Raw genomic sequence first — 19,925 nt, 5'->3', positions numbered from 1 at the left:
TGTGAGTGTTAGTGAAGGGGTGTTTCTGCTCGTCTCTGCCTTCTCTTAACTGTTTCTTGGAAGCTTAGAGTTGTTTTATTTGAAGCAGTCTCACTTGCCTTTAAAATAAAGCCTAATATAAACATAAGAAGAGAGAGTTCCAAATCCGTGTGCTTTCTGGAAACATTTTATCAGTTTGTCAAGAGCCACTGACACAAACAAACTATAGGAAACTTGGACTCAAAAGACGAGAAGAGATGACAGAAAAATCTGCTTAAGGAAAAACTAACACAGTGGAAAAAACAAGTATTGTCCACACTTTTTTTCTTCCCCTTTCTGAGACCAGACAGCAAAATTATAGTGGACAAGATGGCTAAATGCATGTGTGAGACAGAAGTATTCCTTTAACTAACCACCTAATCTAAAGATAGAACTTTTCATGAGTGGGAGTATGAAATTCAACTGTATAGTCACATTTACACGACTGTGGTATATTCTGCTGCAACAGAATTACTCCTTCTGGATACAGATATATACACACCAAGATGAATGTCAAATGCATTTTCATGGTACATTCAAATAGGCTGTTTATAGGTTATTTTTTTAATTCTCTATGTGCATAATAATATCATCTATAAATAATGACAGGTTCGTTTCTCCTTCTCCACTTATTATGCTTAAAATTTTTCTATATTAATTTACTGCTACAATAAACATTGAAGAGAAAAAAAAAAAAAGAATTACTCTTTCTGTTTCCAGATCATATAGTTCTGTGACTTAAACTCCTGAGACAGTGCTGGACTACAGTCTCAATTTTATATTGAGTTCAAGCCCATGACAAATGTGTACTGTATTAATAAGACCCCAGCATTGGTAGTCAATCTGGGACTAATGTATCAGCAAGAAACTAAACTAAAGCATAAAAAAATGTCATTATTTTACTTCATCAAGTAAAACGTAAGAGCAGAAAAACTATCCTGGAAGCCATATGTTAAAACGTATCCATGCTCTTTTTTTCCTGATGTATATCATCTGAATACAGAATACAGAGAATCAATACTGAATACAGAGAATTAAGGAAAATGTTTTGATCCATTTTCAGGGAAATCCTTGATCATATTAAGCAGTGACTGAAAGAATTTGGTTTCTAGCATTTAGGATATGTGTATTTAGGATTTGAAGATGTACTTTAAGATACCTGACTGGTAGCTCTAAGTCATCTAAAATTTCTGAGGTTTAGTTTATTTAACATTAAAATGGGGGCTATCCACAGGTTATTATAAAGATTAAATGACATATGGAATGCAAAGTGGTTTCCGAAATTCAAAATTTTCCCTATTTTTGCTTTTAAAAATTTCCACTGAAAACGATTTTTATTAATAAAGTCAGATACTTTTTTGAGGGGTAGAAAACATGTTTAAAATGTTTGACTCTCCATCTAAGATAATCAGGACTATAAGAAGTCTAACTCTTCAGCATTTTAGGCCATGACCAAAATGCCTTAACTTACCAGGTGGCAGCTGATGTTAATTATGAGCAAAGTTCTCAAAAGTTGATAGCTACCTGGGTGCTGGCATTGTGGAATGAAGCCCACAACCCAGGTGGCAAGCCCCATTCTGCGATCACAGAAGACAGCTGCATAGTTCATATCCCAAATATAAGATAAACATTGAAGACATTTCATTTTTTTCAGACTTTCTGAATGTGCACATCTGACTGATAAACTGTTCTGAACACATATTTTTTGAGCTGCAACCTATTAATGAATTATAATAGACTAATAAGGAATAACAATGTCACTGCTATCTGTATGCAGGGCTCCACCTTCAAAAACACCCTGATAATATGAGGATCTATATGGTTACTCTTCTCTCAAAAAATCTGCCACAGATACTCCTTGATCATTCTTACCAATTTCTTTGGTACTCACAAAACTATGACGAGTTCAGTCAAGAAAAAAAAAAAGTAGTTTCAGATTTAGCCCTTAAAAATGCTATCATGTCTCAATTTACGCCCTTAGCCATGCTAGTTTTCTGACTCATTTTCCATCCTCTCTGTCATCCTTCGTCCCTTTTGCTACCCTCCAATCCTATGAGACAGTGACCACAAACACCTGCCACAGCAAATGCATGTTGCCCCCAAATAAATGTGTCAGTGAAGACCTAACAAAATGAAGAGTAAAGAATATAAAGAATTTTCTGTTTTGTTTGTTTTGGTGAATCAGTCATTGATCTCAATTGCCTGTTAATCTCCTAGGTTCATCAAGTAACTATTCACAGGAAATGCAGGCAGTGCTAATTTTCAGAGACTGCAGACTCCTTTAAAACCAGATGTAATTAACTGTGAGCTGAAACTACCTTGCTGACTAGCAGGTATTTAAGATTGACACTTCTCAGGAAGAATGGAGTGGTTTAAGACATTAAGAGACAGTTGCAGATTTTACCAAGGGAGTTATGGAAAGAGAACAGACTAATGTCAAGCTACCAGGAAGAGTTGCTATGATAGTCCATATTTCATCCTATTTTTAAACACTGTAACTGTTCACAAATCATCAGAAAGTCTCTTCTACAATTATGTAGCAAATGGTTCCAACTTTTCTTTTTATTCCTAACTGTTCTTGGACCATTTCCAGACCAGGGTTAAAAGGCACCAGGTTCTTTTCTCTTTCACCTATCTGAAGATCATTCAGGAAAACCCTCAGTCGGATTTGTTCCTGGTAACAGGATTATACTTGAACCCAGGGAATGTTCTCAAAGCAGATTGAATCCCACACTTAATTGCAAAGAGCCAATCTCATCACTTAATACAGAGAAAGGCCAATTCCCTTTCCAGGGTTGGAGCAATATCTAGTGCCAGAAAGTGTAATGATTATGGATCAAAAACAAGCCTTTGATAGAAAATTCCTATAGAGCAGTATCTCTGCCGATTTCTGCAGGAGAGTTTATTTCACCTCCCTAGTATCCATGTCTTCTCAGAAATGTCAGATATAATATGGCTGAATATATTGCTTTCTCTATTAAAAATAAAATGGGGTCCATAGAGTTTTCTGAGGATTAAATGTGAAGAAAGAGAATGATTAATCAAAGTGAATAACACTGTTTTAGATCACAACGGGTGAATAATATATGCCTGTTTCTTGGTTTCTTCCTTCTGTCCCTGTCTCCCTCCCTCTTTTTTCTTGTCTCCCCACCCCCAACCCTCCTTCTTTTTACCTATCTTTCTCTGGAATAAAACTGATGATTTTGATTTTCATTTAACTAGAAAATTGACAGAAGCAAGTCTAATCGTGTGAACTCATGTTTTTAATGATTTTCCTTTGCCCTCAGTAGTTTTCAAGTGTTTTAAGATTACACGGCAAGGTAAATATTTAGGAAAACTTTTTTATTGTTAGTAAAAAGTTGGATAGCCAACTCTTAGATAAAACTGCTTGTATTATAGTTCTCCTTAAATGTTAAAAAAAAAATCCAACTAATAGGGCAATTTTGTAGGGACATAATGTTCTATAATGAGAAGTTACGGGGTAAAGTGGCTAAGCCAGTTCAAAAACTCAATTTCAGTGCTTTCTGTTGAGGCAAATACAAAAGTTCTCTTTGTTCCTAGTCGGCACTCTTTTTCGCCCACAGATATTGGTATCTCTGTGGGAGAGAAGGAAGAATTTCTGCTGTCGGCCCCACTCCCTGTGTCTCTCTGATTTTCCATTTCATTTTACTTCCTCCAGAATTTCATTCAGAATAAAAATTTATTAGAGCAAATGTACAAGGGTAGAGTGAGCTGCATTCCTCAGTCATGCTCTGTTCACCCCCACAACCGCTCTAAGCTAGCCTTGCATAATCCACTCTCACCTGCTTCCCCTTTCCCACTGCCGGAAGCCAGAGTCGTAGAGTTGGGAGTGGGTTGCGTAAGTAAGGTGATGGGAGGAAAACAGTCCGCTGACCTTAGGCCCTACTAGTAAGCAAAATTCAAGAGCAACTTAGGAGTTTCACAGCAAATCACTGTCATTTCCCAGGTTAGCCTCAAGTTGGCCATGGTAACACTTCTTCGTCTGAAGGGTGCTCCATTCTTACTACACCTTGGTGGTTCCCATTTCAACCTTCATCTCCCCCACTGAAAAGTGGACTGCAGCCAAACAAATGAAAGAGTTTTAGGGGAGTTGACTCAGTTGCAACTTCTCTCTTCTGAGATCTTTATTCAGAGTATTTGTTTCTTGTCCTCTGACTTCCTTTATCTAAACATACTACTTTTCATATCATTAAACATTTTTCATTTGTAGGCGGTTACATATTCCAATACAAATGCCACACACAGTAGGTACTGTCAATCTCACAAGCCCTAGAACAATCCTTTGCCTTGGAGATACTTTGTCCCCTCTTAACTTTGAAGGAATTAGGAATTCCCATGTCTATACCTATCAAAGCTATGCACCATTTGCCTCCAAGATTCTCCAGGCCCCTGTGAATCACCTGCATCACTTCCACTGATTAATAGATATTATTCCTCCCCTACTCTTCACTGCAAATGCCTATTTCCAAAGCCAGCCATGATATGATTTTGTTACAAGGCAAAAAATGTGCAATCAAATTTTTTATTTCTCTTTCTTGCTATTTCAGCATGTTACTTATGTTTCAATTGGGTCAAGGGGATACTACCATATGCAATTCTGAAGAAATCAATTTTGCCTTCTCATTTTATTATCTTCTCCTTCCTTGTTTTCTCTCCAGTTATATACTCCAACTAGAAAACATCCAACATACAGGCGCACTGATTTTACATCTCTTACTTTCAAAAACTTTGAAAGGCACACTCGGCCTGGGTAAAGAGATATCTAAAATTAATCAGCTTAAACAGTGGAAGATGTAGAGGTAAGGATCCCTCCAAACTGAAGATTAAACCATTATGAATAGCAAGCATTTCAACTCAAATTGCAGAAACACTGATGCAGTGAGCAAACCATTATCTTGGATGCAATTACACTGATTCATTTTTCACTGCAATTTTCAAATACCAGCAATTTCAAGGGTCATGAACTCTACTTTGCAACTGTTAAAAATTCTTCTCTTAATGAAAACAGCATTTTAATAAATAAATTTAGTGAAATCCTATGGTAGGCAAAGTGGTGTTCAAAGTACTGAGAAGCAGCGTTGGAAAAACACCGTCTCAGAGAGCGGATGGCACTGTCAGTCCAGAGCAGGAAATCCACACACAGCAGCTGAGCCCTCTCTTGCCTGGGAGTCAGTAAAATCCGTTACGCACCCCGCCCCACTGTGTTTAAGCCCAAACACACACAATGAATCAGGCAGATGTTGAAATCACCCTCCACTTCAACAGTCTCCGTAGTTGAAAATATGTCAGCAGCAGCATCTCTATATTTTGCCGCAATTAGTCACTTGCTTTCAAATTGCCAGAAAGAAACATACCTTTTTACCCTGGGGAGAAATCCTATGCTCATGGTCAACCACTGGTCAATCTAGCAAAGGGAAGATAGCTGGTTGTCTCAAAGAGAAAAGTCTCAGCGTGGTGAATCTTGCTTCTTTGCAGGAGATACGAATGCAAAGTAAGTCCAACCACTCAACCGAGCAGGACTGACAAGTCCCTTTGAAACCTTTACCACTTTCACAAATCAAAAAGCTGCTCAGCTCAGCATCACAGCGCAGCCGAGGCCACTGTGACGTCAGTTTCTCGGAGGCGGCCTTCAAGCCACCCCTTCCAACCAGAGCCCTGAAACTTTAGAGCAGCTCACACTCTGGGTAAACAACTCCAGGTCCAGGACATTTTTAACTTTTATAAGGGAGCCCAGTATTTCCAAACTTGCCAAAAGGGCTGGCGTTAAGATCACATGATGACAATTGCCAAGTTTAGATTTCGTTCATTTGGAAAAGTTAACTCCTTTTTCACAGGAAAGAATCACCTCCTGCCATACCTTTCTCTTTCCCCTTTTCAGCTTGTGTCAGAATGCAACTTTTGGTGCCTTTGGAAGTTGGTGTCTGGATGTGGTAGAACAAAAGTCCAGAAATTTTATATATATAAAACTCAAAAAGATTTGTGAAAATGTATCAAACGTCTGTCTTGAAATAAAACAGAAATGGAATATATAAAGACCAGCCTCCTAGCTCTTTTTGATTCTATGAGAGCTGGCTGCTTATATTTACAGTGATAGTGATATCTTTCTGCTAGAGAAAGGATGATAACTGTTGTGGGAAGGAAAAAAAAAAACAAATGAGATGCCCACGTGCTTGTTGCAGTTAGGGTGTGCTGCATCCCACGTGCATGAAGAGGCTTCTTAAGCCGTGACCAAATCGATGTACCCTGGAAATGCTAGGAAGCCTTGCCTCCCGAGCAACATGTCCAGGTTGTGTGTGAATTTCTACACACACAGACCTGCTCACCTTTGGTGTGAATGAGCTCAAAAAGGCATCAAGAGCAACGTTGTGTCTAATTCAGCAAATAAGCTCGACAAAAGTTTACCTCATGAGGTCTTATCCTCGTCTGAAGCAGCTCTTCTGCGTGATCATTAAAGCATTTCGTATACACTGTAATATTATTTTTGGCTGCTTCCAGATAAATATTTCATGGGGAGCTAAAAAGTTTACTAAGAGTAACTTGCTCAGAGTAGGACTTTAGTACGTGTAGGACAATCAAATGAAATCATACTCTGTGTTTTGAAAGCTTGGCATCGTAACCTGAAAGCAATAACAACAACAGTAATTCTAGTAATAATTGATGACTCATGGAGACAGGTCTCTGCAAGGCCCTGTGCTAAGTGCTTCTAATATCTAATGTAGCTTTATCTTAGTTCACTCTCACAGAAACGGTCTGTAGATATTTAACCAATTTTACTGATAAAACCAAGGCTCTAAAAGGTAAGGTATCTTCCCGAAATTCATAGAAACTTGACCATGAAGAGGAGTAGATCTTGGAACTGGTTTCTCCACCTGAAGATCCTGGAATTTTGTCACAGAGATATTAGTTTTAATTCTGCTGCCACCACTTATCTGTGTGAACTTTGAGTAAAGAAATTATTATATTTACTTCATGAGGCTATTGTAAGACAGTGAGGAGATACTTATAGAGTCAGGCACTTAAGAAATGTTAGCTCATTCTGCCTCCATCCCTATCAGGAGAGGAGAGAAATCCTGGTGTGGTGGTTGGAGGTGGGAGGTGGCGGGGGTTTGGGGGAGTAAGTCCCCCAAAGCATCTATACAGAATTATCTAATAAAATTGTTCCCCCTTCCCTCTCTTCCGCTCCAGACCTCTTAATTTCCTTGTGTCCTTTGTAAATCAAATTAAGACTGCTTTCTAAATCCTGTCAGAACTTCTGATAATATGTAGCTAATTACAGAAGAAATCATGTTGCTCTATTCTCTATGCTGCCGCACAATAGTACCTATATGAACGCCCCTTTTCACGCATGTCCCAGCAATTATTTATTGCAGGAGCTTCATCTGCTTCTTGTCACGGTAAAGTTGACCTTAAATTATATACAGGATCAAAAACTAGGGACACAACTTTGACAGAATTTCACTCCAAGTCTACCAATTACTCTCGTATTTACCAACCCTTTCATTTGAATCATTTAAAAATGTATATTAGCTAAAATTCCATATTTCATACCCCAAAGAAATAAAGTAACACAATCAGATGACGGCCTACAAAGGCAATAAGCATTCCGTACAGGTACTTCTGAACCTTTCCACGAAAAAAATTTTTTAAGAAAGCTTTGTTTTAAGAAAAGTTCCTACTGTTATATACATAAAACGAATAGATTTTAAAGACTACTTTTGGTATACTCAGCCCTACAGTGATATTTCGACATCTTGAAGTGCCTGATATTTTCAAGCAGGTGTCACAATGGCTGAAAACCTTATGGAGAAAATGCAAGTTGGTGCATAATCCAGGTTACTTTTAGCCCATTGAAATATTTAAACCTTCAAATATGAAACTGACTCAAACTATTGCTTTATACATTGGAGAGAATTTGGAAGAATCATTGGTATCATGTCATACCAATCCTATTTCAATGTATAACACATCCATAAAAATGCATGTAAGAATATTTAACGTAAAGTAAATGTAGAAACATGAGCTGCTGTCAAGAAACAAAAAGGAAAATCCTGGAAAGGGTTGGAAAAGGTCTTTATAAATGATGATATTAAGCCACAGACTAAAACATCTTGGAAAGGGAGAAAGAGGAATATTGGGTGCAAAACATCACTAGCAGGTGCTTCCAGACTCATAGAATTTTGTAGCCAGGAAGAACCCCTGACATCGTCCTGCCAAGCTTCTCATTTTACAGCTGAGGAAAGAGGCCCTGATGTTAAGTCATTTGCTCAAGGTCACAAAGCCAGTTACTAGCAACGCCAGGAATAGAATCCAGGTCTTCTCATTCCTGGGGGAGGACCTTGAAATTTAAAATTCCAAGGAGTTCAAGGGAGGGAATAGAACCCAGGGATAAGAGTTTAGGGTGTGAGACATTGATTCCTGGCTTTGTCAGATCTTAAATTGAATTTTCCTTTAAGTCCAAATGAGGGAGATAATACTTCATCTTCCAAGTATAACACAGGAGTCCTATGACACAGTATTTATCTTGATGCTGCTTATCTGAAGAAGCTTGTATCCCTAAATAATGTAATTCCTGGGTCAGAATATGAAGACAGAAGAAATTTAACTTGGCAATGGAAAAAATCTGGGGCTAAATGCACCAACTTTGCCTTCAGTATACCATTGCACATTTAATTTACCATAAATGTCTGAAGGATGATCTTGAAGCGCCGCAAAGCAGTTATTGATTTAATCACATTACGCTCTGCCAACCCTGGCTATAGATGAGACGGGGTGGCTTCTGACTTCTTGCTTGTATAATCTTTCAGCCCCTTCTTCCTTTACTCTTTAAACACATTTACCAGGTGCAGTGTTAGATCCTGAAGATTGGAAGAAGAATAAGACAAATCTGTGTCCTCAACAAGCTCCATCAACTCTAAAGATCCCTGAAATGTGACCTGCAGCATGACTGTCCACTATCCGACTAGTCTGCCACTTTGGAACTAACTTACAAACATGGAGAACCTCTCTTCTTAGTCCCCGCAGCACCCCACACCCCACCCAGGGGGCCACAGTTCAGTGTTAACTCTCCAGCCTTGCTGCACACTGCAGTCACTCAAAGAATTTTTTTACAAAATGACCAAAGCTGGAACCTTCCCCCAGACTTTCTGAATTAGACCATCCAGTGGTGAGGCCCAGGTTTGCTAATTTTTATAAAGCTCCACAGCTGCTTCTATCAAATTTGGTCCTGTGTTAATTTGAGTTCTAGAACGACAGAACTTGGACTCTGTGTTAGTAAAAGAGAGATAATATTGATACTTATTAGAATCTGTTTTGGGTTATAAAATTAAGAGAGTCACACACAGAGCCTTTCTTATCCATGGAAGCCACATATGTGCATCACTGTGTTCCAGCTCGTGTGTGATTCTCCTGGTGCTGGATGCTTTCCTTCTAGAATCATGGGCTGCTGGCCCTCTCTCTTCTATTCTGAGGGCTGGTGACATGTCAACAGATTTTTCAGCCGAGCAGATCTGTCATGGGGCTTATGTACAGGCATTTCCAGATGACAGAAATATTCGAAAAGAATAGTTTCAAACTATCTGTTCTATTTTTTTAAGTACTGTTCTATATTCTGAAGAAACAGAACAATAAAACATTTTAGAAACGTGGGCTATTCCAGACTAGAGACAGGTCCTGCTTACAGTTTTCAAATTTGTTTTTAGCATCTCACTATATTATTTCCAGATTCATGACTTGGCAGGTGTTGATAAAGATGAGAACAAAAGCTAAAAGCTAAGTCACACAGGGACTGCTGTAGGGCTCCCTCTCGTTTCATTCCAGAAAAGGGCCGTGGGAATGCCTGTCCACCACAAGAGGGCACCCTGAGCCATGTCTTTGGGATAAGAAGTCCCAGCAGTAAAGCAGGGCTAAGAGAGGCCATTTAGCAAGTATAATTTGAAGCACACAGGAATTAATTCCTACTCTCCCCGCCCTGCCCCATCCCAAGGCATTGCTAGTCCACCTATATCTTCTACCAGAAATGTGAGATTTATCACCAATAGGTGAAAGCATTATATTTTTAGTCATTGTCTAAGAAAATGCCATTGACAGAGGAAGCAATTACTGGCTAGTCAGAACTTTGCACAGAAAAGAAGAACAGTTAGTATCCAAAAAGGGCTGGAAGGAACAGTCAATACAGGAGTCCAGGGGAAGGAGTCTCTCTCATTCGTGGGCCATGGAGCAGGGGAGAGGGAAGATCAGAAAAAGGAACTGTATGAGTGGGTGCTAGATTTTGAGGGGTTAATGTGAGAAATCTTGGTGCCCAGGTGCAAAGAAATGTGGCATCGTGATGTGAGAAGTTTACAGTAAAGGATCTGGAGATAAGGGTAGAGAAAGGGAGGCCCACAGTCACACCTCACCATAGCCTTGGATCGCCTCGGATCAGAGGACTTCTGCAGAGCCACCTGGACCCACCTTCCACACCAAGGTCTCTCAGTAAGTCCACAGTAAGTCCTCTAAACACAATACCTTGACTGCTATGCTTGGCCCTTACAATATATTCTTCTGTTGTTGTTGCCATCAAAATATTTTGCACAGTAAGATTCCTACATCTTCCTTCTCTTTTCCAACTGTTTTGCCTCCACCCTGCTATTTTTTAATCCATTTACTTTCTACAAATATCAGTACTTCAAACCAATAGCTCCTTAGGAAGAAATCACATTCCTTTGAAAGTGAGGAGTGTGACCAGAGGCATGAGTTTCTCTTCCTGGACAGCTTCTTCATGCCAAAATTTGAAGGCCCAATGCTGGGGGAACCTCATTTTCCTTCAACTGTCTCTTCCTTTGGCTGCTTTACTGTGGTTTTTTCCACTGTATGGAGTCTTAGCAGTTAGAATAATGCTAAGACCCTCCATACAGTGGTCCTGGTGCTTCAGGAGATGCACATTTCCTTTCAGGTAAAGGAGCTCAGATTCTAAAAATCTAGAATCAATTCATTTTGCTGAAACCCCCACCTCCAAAGTTCTCAATGGCTGATCTAGGTTCACACTTAGGATGTCTATTTAAATAGTTTAAATCTGCTTTATCTGGCCAGGACTTAATGATAGGGAGGGAATAGATTGTGCAAAAACTGCACATGTTCATGAAAAAGAAAGGGAATTATAAACTAGACCCTAAATTGAGTTTTCTGACTTTAAGGAATAAAAGATGCTCTAAGGTCTTTTTTTTTTTTTTTTTTTTTTTTTAAGCTCTTCAACTCTCTGCCCTCACTAAGTCATCTGAAGCAAGTGGACAAACTGATGAGCTTCTCTTTGTCTCTCACACTCTTTAAATTTTCAAACACACAGGTTAAGGCAAAAACTTTCAACATGAACTCACAGAGCTGACTGGTTGACTTCAAAGGTACACTACATTGGACAATCTCAGGAAAGAAATGTTTGTCAGCCTTTGAGGATCACTTATGCTCCTTGCTTGTTAACACAGATTATGTAAGCCGCTCAACTCAAAACACTCAGAAGAGACCACAGAAAATAAATAGTAAAGCACACTTTTTCAGAATTGGTAATTCCCAGAGCACCATCTCCGGAGTAGGCAGTATAATGAAGCTCCTGAAACAGCTGCATCCTTCCTGAAGACTTCAGAGCCATTTGCCATTTTGTGTAATGAGTGAGTCTTCCAAACTTTTCTGAAAGGCTCTAGTTTGTAAATTAGTGCGATCCCCCAGCATCCTGTTTATTTAGTATTTATTCTGGTACAATATAAAACTTTATTTACTACATCTAAAAATGTGCTGATAATTTAAAAGAAAAAGAATTAAAACAAAATCAAAATATTATGAACTACGTTTGAAACACCCTAAATAGGAATTTTGGTTTGGACAACATCCAAAGAAGCATTCTAATCCATTAAGTCAAAAAGTTATGTGAATATTTTCTGAAAGGCTGAAGAACTGCTAAACACCACTGACAATGTGCTCTTATATCACAGTAAATTCTATGAATTTATAAAATCTTATCATTTTATTTCCAGGTGTTGGGTTTTGATGGTATCTTATTTTGAAAAACAACTATGGGAAAACTCATACAACTGTGAACTAACAAACCCTCTCTAATTGTAACAATGAAATGGAATAATCAAGAAATGTCAGTACATTTAAGCTTATTAAACATAAACATCTTAAGGATAAAATTAAGATGAAGTTCTTAAGGGCAACACAGCCTGACTTACCAGCGGGCAGTGAAAGGTGGAAACTTCCCAAGTGGAATGTTTAAGAGGTGAGTGGTGCCCTTCCTGCTCCTGCTCCCTGATCAAGTGAGGTTACAACAGCATCTACTTGAAAGTGGTTCCGAAAAGTGTTGCCAACTTTTCGCACTTTCTGATACTCTCCTCTGCCACCTTCTCTCCAATCCTTACATCCAATGAAGGCATCTGATCCAGAGCATGCCTCCACCAGAGGGAAGTGGGCTGTGGTTCTGTAAGAGTACAGCTTCAACCACCGCGTGAATATTTAGAGTTAAAGCTTAGCTACCAAACTGATATTCCAAACCTCCCTGGCAGTGGATGACCTACCATATCCCATTCCACCACACAAACCCAAGGGAAGGCTCGAGAGTGCAGGCCAACACACATTCCAGGCTCCACACTGAGTTTTCCTTGGTTTCAGGAGTTTAAGCCCGTTTTGCTTACAAATAGCCAATTGAATTTTTTTTTTCTTAAATCTAGGCCAAATTACCAAAGACACTCCTTCCTATGCCCAGGAATGTGCACGCAAAGGAATTTTTCTTCAATAAATTTCGTTTGTTTGAATTTATTTTCAGCATGATGTTTAAATAGCACAGCTTCAAAGGTGCAAACAGGACAAGATTCCTGGTCTCAATAATTGGAGGAATCTGTTCTTTTGATGCACAAAGAAGCCTGAGTGTTCCTCTTTTGGAACTAGCTTTATGCAACAAAGATGATGCAAGTAAGAAGACCAAGGGGTGGAGAAGGAGATACCGAGGGCTCTCTTTCTAAGGTACTGGGCACCATCTTTGTTAACTTTTCTCCCACATATATGTCCTGTGGTGTAAGGGAGAGATCCTAGGTACCCACAGAAAAGCTTTAACTTCCAGGGAGAAGCAGCTGGCTGTTTGCTGAGACCAACCTCCATCTACTGGCCCCCAGCAGTCCCCTGAGACAGAGGCAGGTCTGAATTCCCTGACACTGGATAAACTTCTCACTGTACACCACAGTGTGTAGAACTGGGTGCCTACACACAGGCACAAAACTGGGATGCAGTGGGTAGGGCAGAGTTGGAAAGAGCCTCCCTGGAATTGGCCCATAGAGTAAAGTTGCTTCACAAACCTCAGAGAAGCTGTCAGAGTGACCCCAAATCCCCCAGAATCTGTGAGCAATAGCCAGGTCAGTCCTTTTCCTGCTCACCAATGGGGACCCTTATATGGAGAGTCTGGATGGAGTTCAGAATTTTCACAAAATTCTTCTATAAAATCAACACCTTAGGAGTCCATAGTGTCAACTGAAATAAAATCATGCAACATGAGAGTTGTGGGTTAAGTTTTATTTGGGGCAAAGTGAGGACTACAGCCTGGAAGGCAGCATCTCAGAGAGCTCTGAGGAGCAGCTCCGAAGAGGCAGGGGAGAACTCAGTATGACAGATTTTAGTGACGGGGGTACGTGCAGTGAAGCACACATTTCAGGCAGAGGCTTGCTTTAGTCACGAGGAGCAGATGTCATCGTTAATGAATTTAGTGCTTTTCTAGAGAGGAGGAAACGCAAGAATCTGGGCCCATAAAATCTTCTCCTGAAAATATCTAACTATCTGAAGTCCTGTTCCGCCAGTTTTCCCAGAGCACAGAGCACCTCATTCCTGAACTCCTTTCGGGGTGTGTTGGACGTCAGCGGCTGCAGAGGCTCATAGCCTAATTCAAGCAGAGGAGATGGCAAGTGCTAATTTTCAGCTGGCCATAGGTAAGATTAATGCCCCTGTTGCCAGGACAACAGTAATTCCTCACAGGAGATCTGTGTTTCGGTTAGCCCAAAGCTTGGTCAGCCTCTCCCTTCTTGCTCAGGTCACAAGCTACCACTGAGCTATAGGGACTAGCCCTGCACTATCAGGTATCTAACAAACAATAAATTGCAACCCCAAACCTTTTTTGCACTTCAATAAGAGTACATGTTAGAGTTAGCTATTTACTTGTCTGTGCTGGTCAATCAACCAATGGAAAGCTGTAAAAAAGTAGAAACTGAACTTCAGTTTCCTCTATCAGCCAACAATTCAAAATGTTTGTTCAATAGAGGAGCCACGCTCTCTTTGCTCCATTCTCACATCTCTTATGTATGCTTTCTCATCTGGGTTGGAGGGTAGAGTCAGTTGGCATCCATCATTCCTGGTAGATGTGTGGGACACCATATCCTCTCTACAGATTGCATGGGGAAGCTCTGTGGCAGAGGTAACTGTATAATGACCAAGTGGTGGTTTGTTAGGGTGTGTGAGGGGACCATCCTGTGGCTTTAACTCAGCGCTCACTTGTGCCTGTGTCTCCAGGTGTGTGTGTGACCCTGCACATGCACACTATTCATCGTGGGTCTCCTTCCTGTCATGTATTATTCCTATTCGTCTTTGATTTTGTTTGTTTCAAAAATCTATATTAATGAAAGGGGAGTTTTTTTTAACACTACCACCAGTGTGGAAACAACTGCTTTGTCATTAGAGGTCTTCTGGCAAAGGCCGTATGACAAAGGTAGACATGCTCTAGAGAGGATATGGATATCCACTGAATGCTTGGAAATTCAAGGTCTGCTAAAGCCTAGACAGCTGATAATTCTACACAGCTAGTGTCACATAGTTTACTGTGACCTTGGTATAGGCTAAGTATATATATATATATATATTCAAACATCTAAATAAATGGTTCTTGGGAGTTTAAAAAGATATATACATGCTTGGGTTCATACATTTGATTTCAATTAGTGTGAAGTAGGGTCTCAATTCTACAAACATGCCAAGAATTCTGATGTGCAGCTCGGGTTGAGAACCACTGATCTAGTTATTTAGTTTTTTACACTTCTCATGGTAAAGAAAGTTTCAATTCTAAAGCCAGTTAAAGCCACAGAGGGGAGTGAAGATCCGTGATACTTCTGAAGAGGATAAGTGCACTGCACACCACACTCCCCCACAGGGACAACACAGGCAATTTGGGTAGGACGATTATATGAGATTCTGACTCCTTTCCTCAAAATGCCAATAGAGCTTCCCAGTCATTGTGACAACCCACAGCAGCTATAAACTACCAAATGCTCATACATAGCTGAGAATCATTGCTTAGCTGGGTGTATCTGGCTCCAAAGGCAATACTTATTTCAGATAAATTTCAGCCCTGAAACATTTACTTCCAGTTCCAAGTCCACTGCCAAGATGGTTTCTCTGAGATGGCAGTCTAGAGGCTTAGCAAAGGACAAATTTTGATTTTTAAAGTGGCTGTTCCCCTTGAGACGAAAATTTTTTAAAATTAACACGAATAGTTGATTAAATATAGCATTTCTGTTATTAGCTTTTTCTCTGTCATGAAGGTCAATAAAGCCTTTTGAATCTCCAATGTGAAAAGTACATAGTGACAGATTCAAGCTGTTGGTTAGCCACTCCTCACGCCAGGTCTCTCCTCCCCGCAAATCAAAACAAAATCAAAACCACAAATAAATTACGAGTAGTTATTATAAACTGAATTTTCAACATTGTGTAGTTTTTTTTAAATTAATACTCAAAGGGAAATCGATGAGGATTCAAAAGACTGTTACCAGTACCAACTTTCATATTAGAGCAAAGATTTTACGTATATTATTCTTTATGCCGAGGGCAAGAGACTTTACCCCAGATTTTCATATCTGCCAACCAATATGCAAGAATTTCCAAGTACGTGACTTCAATGAGTGCAAGATTTCTGAGTCTTGGTGGCAGTGGTGCAATCCAGCTTTCCACTCAGTAAGTTGCCAATGAAAGGGACAGAACTGGGCCTTCTGGGTACATGACACCTACCAGGCCACTTTAGGTAGGAGGAGAAAATGCAATGGTCAGGTTCACCAGAGTAAGTTTACGTCTACAGATCAGCTCCCACTGGAACGATGCTCTTGGCTTTAGACTGATTTAATGAAATTCTAGAGAATGACTATTTTTTTCTCCTACTCAAAATATCTCACATACCGTATTTCTAGCATATTTCTTGCTCCAAAAGCAGTTCTGTGTGGTGACCTGTTATAGCAGACAGGACTCTGGGCAACAAACTTGCTTAGTAACATACGGCTCCAAGTATAATAGGCAAATTCAGAAATGGCTGGTTTGGTTGGAATGCATAGAAGCTGGTCAAATGCAATAGGGTGAGGATAATTCCTTTCTCAACGAACTAAAACCTAATCCACTTTCTTGCTTCCAAACACATCTTTTTAGACATAACAGCATCAGCATCACGATAAATTGTTTAGTTTCCATGATGACCACATTTCATTTGTTCACCATAATTTTCATTGATGTTTACTGCATATCAAAATTATCTTGTTAGTCTGATGCAACCTAGCAAAGGTACTTTATAAATCTATATATTTTCTAAAATGTGACCAACTTGTGAATGTACAGCTTTTGAATTATCATAACAGTCAACTACTGAGACATAATTGAGAGACTTAGGCAATTTTTACAGTCATTCATAGTTATTTATCAAGAAAAGTACAAATCAAGGAGTAGAGGAAAGAAGCAAAAATTAAGATGATTTATAAAAAGAGAAGTCATACTTACTCTCTTACCTGAAATTTTTAATGCTTGGGCTTCTTATTGAAATTGGTGGTAGTAAGATGTGTCTTTTTAAAGAAATAAGCAGTCTTCAGTGTTTTTATAGCATTGGTTACTACAGAAATTATACTTCTTTTACTTCTTGTCTTGAAGGGTGAACAAAATAAACAAACTGAAACACTACAATGAATGGTAAATGATGAAAGATTTACAGTACAAAAAACAGTGTAAAAAGGAAGACAAGTTTAAATATTGTTGTGTAAGAAAGTGATGAAAATAATACAAGAATGAGAATAAGTAAAATGATAGGCTGGAACATCTGGGAAGGTAAATGCAAAGACAAAGAGAAGAGTTAATTAATAATAATTTTTAAAACTTACACTTATATCAACTAATCTAAGCATTCGTTTAACTTAACGTAAAGAACCTTCTTTATGTATTTACAAAATCTGAAAGCCTTTTATAATATACAGTGCTTTCTTTCACTCTGATTTCTATTTCTTCCCCTGAGAGTATCGTTGCAAAACCACATGCTCAAAGTGTTTAAAAAAAAAACCTGCAACGAGGAAACTAAAACCCAATTATTTGATATAATAGACAGAGAAAGAAATCTTTAACATTTCAAAATTCAGCTCATTTCATCTTAAAACTTTTTTTTTTTTAATAGCAAAGCAAAGCAGCATGCCAGGTAAATAAGCAATAGGGTTGCAATTTTTCTAGTTGTGACTAACAGGCAGTTAATCTACTGTCATGCTTTTGGGTATCAAGTGATTTTTAAATGTAAATCTCTTGCGTGTCTTAAAAGCCATGCATGCTGTTGTACTTCCGTGGGTTCTCCAATGGACACAAGATACCAGGCTCGCCAGACGGGGTAGCACTACCTGTTTGTTGTATAAGCTCTCTCTTAGGTGATTAACTCTGACAAAATGCATCGATCTTTGGCCACCATACCTGGCTAGAGCAGATCAGTCCAATTCATCGGCTGTGCCTCTACCAATTAGGATGAAGGAAAAATGCTGGTTTTCCCTGTTTGGGAATAGTTATTACTCTTTCTCTGAATTAGAGTTGCCTTAAAGCTAAAGTATAACACTCCTTCCCAGTCCTGAGATTCTCCGCTATCGGGCTGACAGTGATTTTCTCTAGAAATAAAGATCATGTTACTTCGATTTATGGTACAGCAGCGTCTCCTACCTGCTCCTCTCGGTAGGGCTCCAGACATAGTCTCACCTCTCTTTACTGCTGGTTTCTACGTTTTTACCAGCAGTTATGCATCAATCCTGATCATTTAGTGATGGACAAAATATTTTAAGCTTAATTTGAATCCTGGCTTGAAAACAACAGATCAACAATTGAAGATTTCTATTCGGGATCTTTCTGCAGCTCAATCTATTAGAATTTGCAGCGTAATATTGGAAATGTTGGCCTTCGATAATAATACATCTTAGAAATCCTTTAATCTTTACACAAAAACTGGGGAGGGTAAATTTCCCTTTTAAACAAAACAGAGGGGGAGTAGTTACTAAGTGACTGGATTATGAAAACCTCAGGCCTGAAGAAGGACAGTGTGAAAGAAGTGCGCCGTGGGGCTTCCAAGCCCAGAGAGGCTCTGAGCTGGGACTTCCCTAAAGCGGGGCGTGGAGGTCGGTGCGCGGAGTCGCCCCACAGGGGACCGCGGCTCCGCGGACCAGCCTCGCCATCGCCGTGGCTCGCAATAGGCAGAACTGTACCTGACTCACGGATATGGGCTCCTCGGTGCCCTGGTCGTCCGCGGACTTGGGCACCTCGAGGCGGTCGATGAACGTCTGCAGCTCCTTGCGGAAGGCCTTCATCTGCGCGTTGATGCGGTAGAGCAGCTCGTGCTCGCGGATGCGGCTGCCATCATCCTCCTCGTCCATCAGTCCGAACAGGTCCCCGTTGGCCACGTAGATGCGCGCCTCGGTGATGATAGTGCTCGTGTCGGCGATGAGCCGGTCGATGGTCTTGCCCAGGCGCTCGGCCTCGGAGCGGATGTCCTTCATCTGCTGCCGGTCGGAGAAGCTCTTGGGCCAGGGGCCGGGCGCCGGGTAGAAGGAGCGGGTGGGCGTGAGGCAGCGGATGTTGCGCACCTCCTCCGAGTCGCTCTCGCCGCCGATGGGCCCTTCGCGCTTGCGGTGCGGCGGCCGCGAGTCGTCGTCGCTCTCCTTCTTGCCCGCGTCGCTCTCGGCGTCGCTGTCGCGGGGGCTGCCGCGGATGCCCAGGTGCGAGGCCAGGTCGTAGCGCTGCATGTTGGACATAAGCACGCGGTTCTCGTACTGCAGCTGCATGACCTTGCCGCTGAGCTCGTTGATCTGCAGGCGCGCCGTCTTCAGCTCCTCCTGCAGGGCCTCGGTCTTGGCGCTGTCGTGGTGCCGCGCGCTGTCGTGGCCGCCCGACTTGTACTTGTACTTGTTGAGCTCCGCGGTGATGCGCTTGTTCTGCTCCTCCAGGTCGGCCACGTTCCTCCGCAGCAGCTCCGTCTCGTCTTCCACCAGCTGCAGGTGCTGCCGCAGCTCCGACAGGGATTCGCTCTGCTCCCTCATGAGGGGGTTGGCCGAGCCGTTGAAGTCATCGCCCCTCAGGTCGTCCAGTTCCGCCTTCAGGCCTCTGTTCTCCACCTCCAGTTCGACGATTTTCCTGCCCAGGATGTTGGCTTCTTCCTCCACCAGCCTCAGCCGTAGCTTGAGCTCAGCCTCCCTGGTGCTGGGGGGACCCCCAGCTTCGCCTTTGGGCAAAGGGCTATCTAGATCCCCGTAAAACGATCTGTACTTCTGGAGCTCGTGTTCGAATCTGTCCTTTTCTTTATCAATCTTGGCCATTTTCTTTCTCATCAAAGCCGCTTCTTCCTTCACGAACTGCAGCTGGCATTTCAGATCTTCGTTGTCCTCCTCATTTGGGAAAAAAAAGGGAAGGGGATAGGATATCATTTTTTACGTAAATCAAGAAAACAACCCAAAGAACGACACCTGCAAAAATAATTTCTCTTTTCTCATAATTAAGATTTAATGAGAGAGAGAGAGGCAGAGAGAAGTAGATGCTGTACATTTTCTCCAAATCATTTAAATTCTTTGGCAAATAAAAGAATAGGACAATATTACATCCTGGAAAAAAGAGGAAGC

The 19,925-nt window shown here is 40.8% G+C and overlaps 1 protein-coding gene across 3 annotated transcripts in view; it reads right to left on the bottom strand.

Moving 5' to 3' along the window:
* Positions 1-27: 27 nt before the first annotated feature.
* Positions 28-19,925, bottom strand: part of MTCL3 (MTCL family member 3) — a 55,136-nt gene continuing 35,238 nt past the window's right edge. The window contains exons 5-7 of one of the 3 annotated variants that reach the window (XM_064486713.1): positions 18,519-19,694; positions 16,798-17,110; positions 28-112 (exon numbers count right to left, since the gene is read on the bottom strand). In XM_064486713.1, coding sequence (XP_064342783.1) covers positions 17,000-17,110; positions 18,519-19,694 — 1,287 coding nt within the window. In that variant the 3' untranslated portion in view covers positions 28-112; positions 16,798-16,999. Of the gene's footprint in view, positions 113-8,068; positions 8,895-16,797; positions 17,111-18,518; positions 19,695-19,925 lie in introns of those variants that run through there. The other 2 variants (XM_031456284.2, XM_064486712.1) reach the window with 2 other exon arrangements.

This window comes from Camelus dromedarius, chromosome 6 (assembly GCF_036321535.1).
Source record: "Camelus dromedarius isolate mCamDro1 chromosome 6, mCamDro1.pat, whole genome shotgun sequence".
Taxonomy (NCBI): Eukaryota; Metazoa; Chordata; class Mammalia; order Artiodactyla; family Camelidae; genus Camelus; species Camelus dromedarius.
The sequence above is the reverse complement of the archived record's forward strand: the minus strand, read 5'-3'. Positions and strand labels throughout refer to the sequence as shown.